At 43.8% G+C, this 12258-nt stretch overlaps 1 protein-coding gene across 3 annotated transcripts; it reads left to right on the plus strand.

Moving 5' to 3' along the window:
* The first annotated feature begins 2284 nt into the window (after positions 1–2284).
* LOC140406888 (uncharacterized) lies at positions 2285–11372 on the plus strand. Of its 3 annotated transcripts, XM_072494757.1 has the most exons (3): positions 2285–2405; positions 4518–5555; positions 11029–11372. In XM_072494757.1, exons 2-3 carry the CDS (start codon positions 4883–4885, stop codon positions 11031–11033), a joined length of 678 nt encoding a protein of 225 aa, XP_072350858.1. In that variant the 5' UTR covers positions 2285–2405; positions 4518–4882; the 3' UTR covers positions 11034–11372. The 3 variants fall into 3 exon arrangements, with proteins under 3 accessions (XP_072350858.1, XP_072350856.1, XP_072350857.1); XM_072494755.1 differs by having other exon boundaries at positions 4518–11372; XM_072494756.1 differs by lacking the exon at positions 2285–2405 and adding an exon at positions 3004–3777 and having other exon boundaries at positions 4518–11372.
* Positions 11373–12258: the final 886 nt, after the last annotated feature.

Genomic DNA, 12258 nt, shown 5'->3' on the forward strand with positions numbered 1-12258 from the left:
CCTTAGTGCAGAAAACTCATCTGGATGATGAGGAACAGTTCTGGTCAGCCTATTATAGGAAGGATATTGTTAAACTAGAAAGAGTGCAGAAGAGATTTACGAGGTTGCTGCCAGGACTTGATGTTCTAAATTATAAGGAGAAGCTGGATAGGCTGGGACTTTTTTACCTGGAGCGTAGGAGGGTTAGGTGTGATATTATAGAAGTCTATAAAATAATGAGCACAGAGAAGGTATATAGTCGACATCTTTTCCCTAAGGTAGAGGAGTCTAGAACTAGAGGGCATAGGTTTAAGGTGAGAGCAGAGAGATACAAAAGAGACCAGTGGGGAAGTTTCTTCACACAGAGGGTGGTGAGCATCTGGAACGGCTGCCAGAGGCAGTGGGAGAGGCGGGTACAATTTTGTCCTTTAAAAAGCAGTTAGACAGTTACATGGGCAGGGTGGGTATAGAGGGATATGGGCCAAATGCTGGCAAGTGAGGCTAGCTTAGTGATAGAAACTGGCTGGCATGGACAAGCTGGGCCGAAGGGCCTGTTTCCAAGCTGTAAACATCTATGACTCTACCTGGGACAAAAAGAAACCTTGCCTCAAATTTGTTAAGCTCCAATCACCAGGAGCGAAGGGAGGAGATGGTCTCCCGAAAATCAGGCTTCATCAATTGGCCTCTCGTCTTAGGTTCATAAGGGACTGGGTTAGGATGGGCCCAACATTCATCTGGCTCAATACAGAAGCAGACCAGTCAGGTCTCCCTCGATCCAAAACTGGCATAGGCTGATTATGGAATGCATCTCCATGCAATTTTTAATGTCTATAATTCATTCCGAGTCTGATGCATTGGGTAAAGTATGGGACTCCTATCTCAAATACATACGCTCCAATTTGACTGACTTGCCATGAGTGAATTCAATTTAACTTAGGCCGGGAGTAGGGCACAGTGGTTAATGCTGCTACCTCAGCGCCAGGGACCCAGGTTCAATTCCAGCCTTGGGTGGCTGTCTGTGTGGAGTTTGCACATTCTCCTTGTGTCTTTGTGGGTTTCCTCCGGTTGCTCCAGTTTCCTCCCACTTTCCAAAGATGTGCAGCTAAAGTGGATTGGTCACGCTAAATTGCCCCTTTGTGTCCAAGATGTTTAGGTTAGGTGGCTTGACCATGATCAATGCACCGGGTTACGAGGATAGGATGGGAAGTGGGCTTCAGTGAAGTGTTCTTTCTGAGGCTAACTGCAGACCTGAGGGGTGAATGGCCTTCTGCACTATAGGAGTTCTATGTCATCTATGTTGTGTTATTCATTTTAATTTGTATATGCTGTTCTCGTCTGTTTGTAATATTTTACAAACTGAATTGTTATCCTCTGTTTTTATATAATCTTACTCTCTTTCCACACTCACTATTTTAACCTGTTAACTGGTTGTTCAATTGATCTGGCATTTCATCTCGAGGCTCTGGTCCTTCAAATACCCTGTTCCAAATTAATTCTGCAACGTGTTGCTTGTATTTATGTTGGCAATGTCTCTTGTTCCGTTCTGTGCCCATTTTGCAGCATTTTTTCTGTTACTCTGTTGCATTCATTGTTTAAAAAATTATTTAAAAATAACAACTTATTAAAAATCTGTCCAACTCATCCGTGAATATATTCAATGAGCCCCACACCCCACTGGTCCCTGTTGAAAAGAAATCCAGAGACTAACAACCCTCTGAGGGAAGAGATGACTGGAAATATATAACATAACTACAGTACAATATTACAGGGCTAGAAATAATAATAAATGTACTTTATTACAGAACCATAAATAATATATCTAATCTGTACCATAGAACACGAGACATGTCTCTGTCCGGTATTAATTTACTGTCTCCTTAAATGTCAGCCATTGCCTGGAGAAACCAGCCGTTCAATTGTGAACCTTAGGAAAGAGACCATCCTTTTAGCCAGACGAATAAATGTGTCAAGCTGAGGGAGCAAAGGATGTAAATGTCTTTGAGAGAGAGAGACCTGGGCCAAGCTTTGCAGAGTCTGCACCCTCCCTGGATTCACTTCCTTTCCCTTCAGTTGCTGCAAGTGACCAATTCAAGGTCAGAATGAGAAAATAAATGGAAAGGGGGAGAAAATAAAGTGTTTTACTCGCAGATATTGGAGACAGGAGTCGATTTCAGTCCGTGCAAATTTCAATCTTCATTCACATAAACACGCGCTGTGATTGGCTGGTGGTCCAGAGTACTTCCGGTCCTCCAATTCGATCCATTGGTCAACACCTCAGCCTGAAGGTCAGGGGGTGGGCTCTACCCCGCACATGCGCAGTCTCCCCACTTCCTTGGACATGCGCAATCTTGGATCGAGGGGGGAGATCACCGAGCGGCTTCTCGCTCTGGCCGGAGCCGGTTGCCTGGAAACCTTGTCTGGGGCAGGTGTGGAGGGAGAACAATTGGTGGGGGTGGGGGCTCTCGTGTCCGCGCGCCGGGCCTTCCCGTGTCCGCGCGCTGGGCCCTCCCGTGTCCGCGCGCTGGGCCCGCGCACTGGAACCCGGAGATGTGTTTGGGGCCTTTCCGCGGATCTGGAAGAATGTGCGGGGGGGAGTGCGCACGCGCGGGCTCGCCTGCTAGCGGCTTCGTTTTATTGATTGTTTAGAGCTTTTTGTCTTTGGTGCAGCTGATGTGTTTTTGCATCGTGACTATTGTGTTTTGTGTGTTTACCCTGTCCTCTGCCTTGGTCTCTTGGGCAATGGAACCGCCTTTTGGGGCTGAACTGTGCCCCTCCGGGGAGGGGAGGGGTCTCTCTCGGTGTCGGTGTGTCCTTTCCTGATGGTCGGTGCTGCTCATTCTCTCTCACACACTCTCACAGACCGGCACATGCAGCATTCACTCAGATACTCCTTCACACACGCCTGCTCTTACTGACATGCATGTACTGCATCCACACCCATACTTTCCCACACGCACGTTGGGTCCGTTCCCACCGATGGGGGTCTACCGCTGGGAGGGGGGGTCGCTGGCGGCTTTGTTTTCTTGCTGATTGTTCTGTATTCAGCTTTGTCCTGTTGCATTGTCGAATTGTTAACAAACCAAAAGATCCAAAACTTCCTCCTCCAAAACATCTGGGAGGAAATCAATGTTTAACCCTTTTCTTATTCTCACCTTCAGTTGGTCACTTGCAGCAACTGAAGGAAAAGGAAGTGAATCCAGGGAGGGTGCAGACTCTGCAAAGCTTGGCCCAGGTCTCTCTCTCTTAAAGACATTGCAATGAAATGAAAATCGCTTATTGTCACAAGTAGGCTTCAAATGAAGTTACTGTGAAAAGCCCCTAGTCGCCACATTCCGACGCCTGTTCGGGGAGGCAGTTACAGGAATTGAACCGTGCTGCTGGCCTGCCTTGGTCTGCTTTCAAAGCCAGCGATTTAGCCCTGTGCTAAACAGCCCCTTTGCTCCCATTGACATCCTTTGCTCCCATTGACATCCTTTGCTCCCTCAGCTTGACACATTTATTTGTCTGACTAAAAGGATGGTCTCTTTCCCAATGTTCACAATTAAAGGGCTGGTTTCCCCAGGAGATGGCTGACATTTAAGGGGACAGCAAATTAATATAGGCCACAGATATGTTTAGTGTTATATGGTACATAATAGGTATACTATTTATGGTTCTGCAATAAAATACATTTCTTATTATTTCTAGTTGTATAATATAGTACTGTAGCTATGTTATATATTTCCAGTCATGGAGTCATTACAGCACAGAAGAAATCCATTCAGTAACTCGAGTCCATATCGACTGTACAACAAACCAGTCAGTTCCATCCCCCCGCTATTTCCCCGTTCCCCTGCAAGTTAATTTCCTTCAAATACTGGTCCAATTTTATTTTTAAATCAATATTCGTCTCCACTTCCACCTGCATCGTAGGCAGAAAATTCTTAACCACTCGCTACCAAAATTAAATCCTTCCTCAGGGTGGCACGGTAGCACAGTGGTTAGCACTGTTGCTTCACAGTGCTAGGGACCTGGGTTCAATTCTTGGCTTGGGTCACTATGGAGTCTGCACTTTCTTCCAGTGTCGACCTGGGTTTCCTCTGGTTGTCTCGGTTTCCTCCCATAATTCCCAAAAGACACTTGTTTTGTGAATTGGACATTCTGAATTCTCCCTCAATGTACCCGAACTGGCGCCGGAGTGTGGCGACTAGGGGATTTTCACAGTAACTCCATTGCAGTGTTAATGTAAGCCAATTTGTGACACTAATAAAGATTATTATTAGATCCCCCCCCCCTTTTATCTAATCAAAAGACGCTTGGATGAAGATTTTCACTTCTTCAACAGTGAGCCTGGATCCCTCATGAATCAGCCCCTCAGGAGAATTGGGAGGATGAATATTAGACACAGCAGAGTGAGAATGGAGGGAGAGTGTGTGGTATTGAGATTTACAACATTTGGGGAACGAGTGAGGAAAGAATGTTCCAGAGAAACTAGAATTGTCTGTTCTGAATTTCTGTCCTGGATTGACAGTGATGTCTTTTGTTAACATCTTTTATAGGATATCAGAAGGTTAGAATCTACAGACTGAAATCTCAAACCAAACGTCACATCAAGATCTGGTGGACTCGCTCCATTCGCTGGGACTAGAATATCATAAGCTGTTAAATCTAGAAAAAGAAAATGTTTCTCTGTTCTGACGGCTTCAAAAGATTTTAAACATCAGTGTGACTGGAAAAGCACCGAGACACACACACACCCGAGTGAGAGTGTTCCAGAGCACTGACTGGAAAGAGCTTTAACCAGTTACACAGCCTGAAAAAACATCATACCATTCACAGCGGGGAGAGAACATACACGAGTTACGTGTGTGGACGAGGTTTCAACTGATCGTCAAACCTGGAGAAACACGAGGACACCCAAAACATGAAGAAACCCTGGAAATGTGGGGACTGTGGGAACGGATACAGGACTCCATCTGCACTGGAAGCTCATCGACGCAGTCACACTGGGGAGAGGCCATTCACCTGCCCTCAGTGTGGGAAGGGATTCGCTCTGTTGTCCTGCCTGCGGACACACCAGCGAGTTCACACTGGGGAGAGGCCGTTCACCTGCTCTCAGTGTGGGATGGGGTTCACTCAGTTACCCAATCTGCAGACACACCAGCGAGTTCACACTGGGGAGAAGCCATTCACCTGCTCTCAGTGTGGGAAGAGATTCTCTCACTTACCCAATCTGCAGAGACACCAGCAACTTCACACTGGGGAGAGGCCGTTCGCCTGCACTGAGTGTGGGAAGGAATTCATTCAGTTACTCAATCTGAAGACACACCAGCGACTTCACACTGGGGAGAGGCCGTTCGCCTGCACTGTGTGTGGGAAGGGATTCACTCAGTTACCCAATCTGCAGAGACATCAGCGAGTTCACACTGGGGAGAAGCCGTTCACCTGCCCTGAGTGTGGAAAGCGATTCACTCAGTCACCCGATCTGCGGGCACACCAGCGAGTTCACACTGGGGAGAGACCATTCACCTGCTCTCAATGTGGGAAGAGATTCACTCAGTCATCTAGCCTGCTGATTCATCAGCGACGTCACACCGGTGAGAAGCCGTTCAGATGCTCTGTGTGTGGGAAGAATTTCATTCAGTCATCCAGCCTGCTGGTACACCAGCGCATTCACACTGGGGAGAGGCCATTCACCTGCTCTGTGTGTGGGAAGAATTTCATTCAGTCATCCCGCCTGCTGCAACACCAGCGCATTCACACTGGGGAGAGGCCATTCACCTGCTCTGTGTGTGGGAAGGGATTCACTCTATTATCAATCCTGCAGACGCACCAACGAGTTCACACTGGGGAGAGGCCATTCACCTGCACTGTGTGTGGGAAGGGATTCTCTCAGTTATCCCACCAGCAGTCACACCAAAGAGTTCACAGATGATTACACGGGGTCAGATTCAGCTGTCGATGTTGATGTTAATCACATCCAGGAGCAACCATGTTCATTCATATAATTTACAGTGCTGAAGGAGGCCATTCGGCCCATCGAGTCTGCACCGACCCTTGGAAAGGGCACCCCACTTAAACCCACACCTCCACCCTATCCCCATAACCCCACCTCACCTTTTTGGACACTAGGGGCAATTTATCAACCTGCACATCTTTGGACTGTGGGAAGAAACCGGTGCATCCGGAGAAACTCGCACAGATACAGGGAGAACGTGCAGACTCCGCACAGACAGTGACCTAAGCCTGGCTATCATACCTGGGACCCTGGAGCTGTGAAGCAACAGTGCTAATCACGGTGTTACCATGTCGCCCATTCTGACATCCTTCACTCCCTCTTTACACATTTATTTGTCTGGCTAAAAGGATGGTCTCTTTCCTAATGTTCATAATTAAAGGGCTGGTTTCCCAGGAGTTAGTGGACATTTAAGGGAACTATAACTAATATAGGCCAGAAACGTGTCAATTGCTATTTTAATAGAATTTACATTGCAGAAGGAGGCCATTCAGCCCATCGAGTCTGCACTGGCCCTTGGAAAGAGCACCCTACCTACTACCCACACCCTCATCCTATCCCCGTAACCCAGTAACCCCATCCAACCTTTTTTGGACACTAAGGGCAATTTTAGCATGGCCAATCCACCTGACCTGCACATCGTTGGACTGTGGGAGGAAACCGGAGCACCCGGAGGAAATCTACGCAGTCACGGCAAGTGCAAACTCGGTGCAATCAGTGACCCAAGCCGGGAATCAAACCTGGGTCCCTGGAGCTATGAAGCAACTACTATAGAGCCCCCCCCCCCCCCCACCCGATTAGATGTTTTATGATGTGCATTACAAACGATCTGAACTTTCAAAATACAATAATGTTTTCTTGCTCAAAGCAAAACAGCTTGCGCAGACTTAGAGTTAGAGTAGAAATATGAAAATACGAAATAAAGATAGTAGACAGCTGGGCAAATAGTATAGAGTGATTCTAGAATGGAAAATGTCTGCCAGGCCCCCTACCTTGAAGGAAAATGTTATAAATCTGAGTCCATCTGTTCCTACCCCTGTAACATGCTGATTGGTTTGGGTGAGTTCCCAATATATTTGATTGGATGATTAGTTGTAAATCATCAATATGTAACATAGGTCTGACTGTGTTGCACCTTTGGGTGTTTTCTGTGTGTGGGAATGTAACACTTATCAGGTATTTGCTGACTGCTATACTATTCATATTGTGAACAATGGTAGATTCATGTTAACTATGGTGCTCATTTTGACCTTCAGTAGAAATGTTGCGTTTGCTTCTAGTTAGACTGCAAATGTTTCAAATGAATTCTGTATGCTTTGTAGATTTCTCTGTAAGCTATGTGTTTTTTTTTAATTTTAATGAAACTGATTAAACTCTGTGGTTTAGTAGAGAAACCATTTTAAATGGTTTTTAAACTGGGTTGTATTTAAAACAAAATGGCTAAATCAGTGACCCTTTTACCTATCAGAAATAGCTGGTTTCCTTCAGTCCTCCCTTTGATAGATCGAAAGATTAAGTGAGATGTGTCAGAATAAAACAAAAGGAAGGAGAAATACGATAGGATAGGAAAAGTGCAAAGAGGAACTCATTCATATTGTCTTTGATGGTTTCCTTGTTTGAAAACAGCCTTCAACAATAGAGCGTGCAAGCTTTGCATTTCAAGCATTGCAGCAAAAATTCTTTAAAAATTATTATTATTCAATAACAATTAATCAATTAATTGAATTTGATTCTGCTGATTCAGTATTAATCTTTTAGCAATACACTAGTAATTAAGTCAAATAATTGATAGGTTAGTAATGGTTCAAGAATGATATTTTAGTTCCATTTCATTAACTGGTGGTGCAGTGGGATTAATGTGAATCATTCTGATTGGTGGGGCCCTGCATTTCATGAATAGTTGGCTAACGCATTTGATCAACAGGAATGTTACGTAGATGATGAATCCTGCTACACAAAAGAAAAATATTCCCTGTACTATGGACATTCCTGTGGCTCCCAACCACCCGCAATGTTTCTCCCAGATAGAGATATCTGAGGGTGTGTCAAGCTTTCTGACTTCTTGAATGTGTGCTGCCAGATCTTTAACTTCTTTTGAATTATCTGGAATGAAAGTTCAACACTCCGCACCAATCAGGGCGCAGGTGCCACCTTTTTCGGCTAACACATAGTCAAGTGCCATTCGATTTTGTAATGCCACGGTTCGAATGGCTCGCATTTTGTAAGATTTTATTTGGGCCTCTCACATGAAGGCCAGAGTTATTTGGGAACCCGGGACGCACAGACTGTTGAGTGTTAGCGGTCGCGGAATTTGCCGTGACAAGCCAGGACCGCCACCCTACGGGAGTGCATGATAGGTAAAAGCCTCTGAGCACAGTTGCCTAGTGCACCGGATACGCGATTGATAGATACGACACGGTTAACACATCATGGAAAAGAGAGGCACAAGGCAAAATACTCTGATACAAAAAAACAATGATCAGAGATGGGTGAGATCCCGATGCAGCCCCCGTAGAACAAAGAAACTGGTGGGATAAACAAAAGCGAGATCCGGCAAAAAAAATAAGGCAGGAGTCATCTTAGTTCACCAGTTAGAAGAGCAAATGACAGAAATGAAGTGCGTCCCTGTGCAGCGTTACGCTAATAATGTAAACAACAGATATAAAGCCTTCGCACCGTTAGAAAAACAGGCTAAATTAAAGGAATTGAGCTCTCACTCTCCCACATTCACACCAAATCATTTTAAGCATAGAAATAAAGCGAGAAAAGATAGCGGCAGTACAGATTGTACAAACCGGCAAAAGAATCACAGGAAACTGTTACAATTATGGCTGAGGACTAGGGTAAAGAAAGGGAACTGTAAACATTGCGGGAAATCAGGACACCACAGTCACAGTTGCTGGCATAAGACAGAATTCGGGAAATCTAACTCAATTAGCCCAAAAGATCATGCAGCATTCCTGGAATGGCTCAAGGAGACGGGAAAGAAACAGGCTCCCTGGGGATGGACATTTTAAATTAACTAAAGTTTAGACATGTCAGAAGGGAAAAAAAATAAAATAAAATGAAGTTAAATCCAAAAGGTCAGACCTCGTGGTCATTGAGGAATGAAGAGGGAAGGTACAATGTCCCTTTTGCTCATCCAGAAGCATTGTAACCCAATTGATAAAATGTGGAAGCCGGGTGGATTTCAATAAGACAGACTGTGGCATAGTAAAAAAAAAAAAGGGGGCTGAAAAGCTGAATAAGCTTTTTGTTCAGAAATATCTGAGAATGACAAATCACCTCCCAAAACAAAAAAAGGGGAGTAATGTAAATACAAGATTATGGTTAGAAACTTAACAAATGGGCTCTTGTCGAGAAGAACTTCAGATCGTTTCAAATTTGCAAGATGGGATTTCCGTTTGAGATTAAGCCATTCAAGCCGTCCAGATAAATTCAGCAGTAATTCAATTCATTTGAGTTTTTAAAAAACTTGTAAGATTTCTTTCAAACACTGGTTAAATAGCGAACATTGAAAATTGAAATCAGTTTAAAGAACAAGAAAGAAATTTGAGTGAAATGAAAGGACAGAATAAATAAAGTTTTAGATCACGTAAAAGACGCAAATGGCATCGTTCCAAGTTCTCCGCCCCCTTAGGTTCCGTACAAAATTTAACAGCAAGCAGTTGATCTGTAAAAACATATATGTCTCTAAGAATAGCTAATGCCTATAAAATCAATTAGTGGAAATTGACTTAAATGGAATAACATAGATAAAGTTTTATGATGAAGGGGAATGGAGGATCTTGTTCAGTATTTTAATTAAGTGATTGTGAAATTGCTGTCTCTTCAAGAATCTGTAGCCATGAGAAAGGGCTAACAGTTAACTATGATATTTGCGAGCTGTGATAATGTGTGTGTTTGGTTTATGAATGTTCATATATCTCTGCTAAGATTTATCTTTTGAGAAGTAACCTTGAGTTTATAATTTGGAACTTTAGAATAGGAACCATAAGGATTTTTACCTAACTAATTTTGGTTAAAGCACTGAAGTGCTAGGTTTCCTTTGTGAGTGTGGTGATATTTGTGAGTCATCTGACATTGTGATTTAAAGATCATAGTTTGAGTGTAATTAACAAATTTTTCTTTTCAAAAGTTAGCATTGACATTTTAAGGGTAATTTTGATACACAAAGAATTTTAATCAGGATATAAAATCACGTGTATAAGAATAAGAAAATATTAGTTTTATGGTGTTCATTGGAAGTTAGGATAGTTGAAATACATTTGACCAATCCGGTGTTGGATTAGTCCAGCGTTAAAACTTCCCTGACACAACGCAGATGTATTAATTCTGAGATTGCAGAATTAAGTGTAAAGGACAGATGGGTAAACAAAATATGTCCATGTTCATGTTTCTTGTTTAAACAAAAGAAGGGTGGTGACAAAATGACGTCTGGCAGAGAACTCTTACTCCACCCCTCTTCAAACCAGCAGAGAATTGACCCGTGCTTTTTAATGCCTGGATTTGGTATGTCACTCTTGCGGGGACCATGAATTGGATTCAATTTGAATTGGTTTTTGGAGCAGGCGAGGAGCTGGATTCAGGGTTTGCCCCTGTCCACACTCAGCTCTGGCTTTGTAACTCTGATAAAGCAATTTAAAAAAACAGCTGACGATGTATTTTTAATTGGAACTTACAAATTTTAAGTTTTGAATTGTCAGATATATTCAGATTAGCTAACCCACTCTGTCCCAAGCAGAATGGATCTTTTGTGTTTTACTTTACAAGTAACTGCAAGTGGAACACGATTTGCAGTAGCTTCAGGAATTTGAGATAGTTGGGTTATAGCAAACTGGCTAACTAAACAGACACGAGCATGTCAGGGTCGGGTTCAAGCCCAACAGAAACAGGCGCGCAACCACGAGGAAAATAGATATGAAAAGATTGTAAAATATGAGAACTACTAACCCCTGGATAACAGACGTGTTCGGCCCATACAGGAACAAGCTTAATACGGACAACACCTAACACCTGGTGACGACCAGGACACTTTTCCTTTAAATTTTCAGATTAAACATCCAAAAAAGGCTGGAACGACAGCGGAGGTTGTGGGGACTCGTGATGACTCTTGAGATCTCAGAACAACTACGAGCAGATAAGAGCGCAGGAAATCATTGATTTCACAACGGAGACAGGATGAACGTAGCTATATGAACTATGGTGCTTTCTATAATTTTATTGAAGGAACATTGATCCCAGCAGCCAGAGACTGGAACAATGGTAGAACTTATTTTAATGCGTGGCTGCAGGTACATTCGGGGAAAGACAGCCGATGCGTATACAAATTGTCACTGTACTTCTCGCAGGTTCAGGTATTGTTTATAATATGAAATAAATATGCATTGTGTTTTAAGTAAGGTTGTTTTGAAGCAGGCTGCCAATGATACGGGTGCCACTAGATTTTGAGGGCATGACAACCTACACAGGGTAAGAAGAGGCATAATCAATGATGCAGTGACTTGACTTAACACAGAAACTTCTATGGTAAAGTCACTAGACATACAAGGGATAAATGCAAAGGTGGAACAAGTTAAAGGAATAAGGAAAGGAATATTAGAGAAACCAGAGAAAGGTCTACCCAGCTTGAGAGAAGATGGCCTGGATATACAATTGAATAGGACAACAGTGTTTGGGACACACACTAAGACAATCAACAATAATTAATAAACTCATCGACCGAGAAACAGAGACAGCTGGAAGGCTCTGACAGGGGCAGCTTGAATAGACAGCCCTCAAGCTAAGCTAGCCAAATGACAAGGGACGCTGGACAACTGTACTCTGAAGAGAGTAACCAGAGTATACTCAGCGATCCTCGACTGCAAAATGGACGAGATAACGGGGCTAGAGATGGTCCTGATTATCCCTATCATCACACCGGACTCAGGGCCATTCCCTCTCAACCAACTGGAGAACACTGGAATCGTACGGGCTAACACCTCCCTCAGGTACTATTCACCGAGACCTCTGCTATACGCAGGAATAATATATGGGATCTCCCTCACGGGGTGTAAACAGAAAGCGGACATTAAAGTGTGCCCCGACCCGGTAGGACAGGGAGAGTTGGACGAATGTGGGTTAATCAGAACTCATGGTTGTGCCTTAGAGATTACACCTGTCCCCATGCATTTTAAGTTTACGGAGGAAAAGGAAAATACTGCGTCTCCACCACCATAACCTATCGCTATAACTTTTGTTCTCCTTAGGTCCACCTAGCTACGGCCTAGCAAGGATTATTTGAG

Source organism: Scyliorhinus torazame, unplaced genomic scaffold (genome assembly GCF_047496885.1).
Source record: "Scyliorhinus torazame isolate Kashiwa2021f unplaced genomic scaffold, sScyTor2.1 scaffold_979, whole genome shotgun sequence".
Lineage (NCBI taxonomy): Eukaryota > Metazoa > Chordata > Chondrichthyes > Carcharhiniformes > Scyliorhinidae > Scyliorhinus > Scyliorhinus torazame.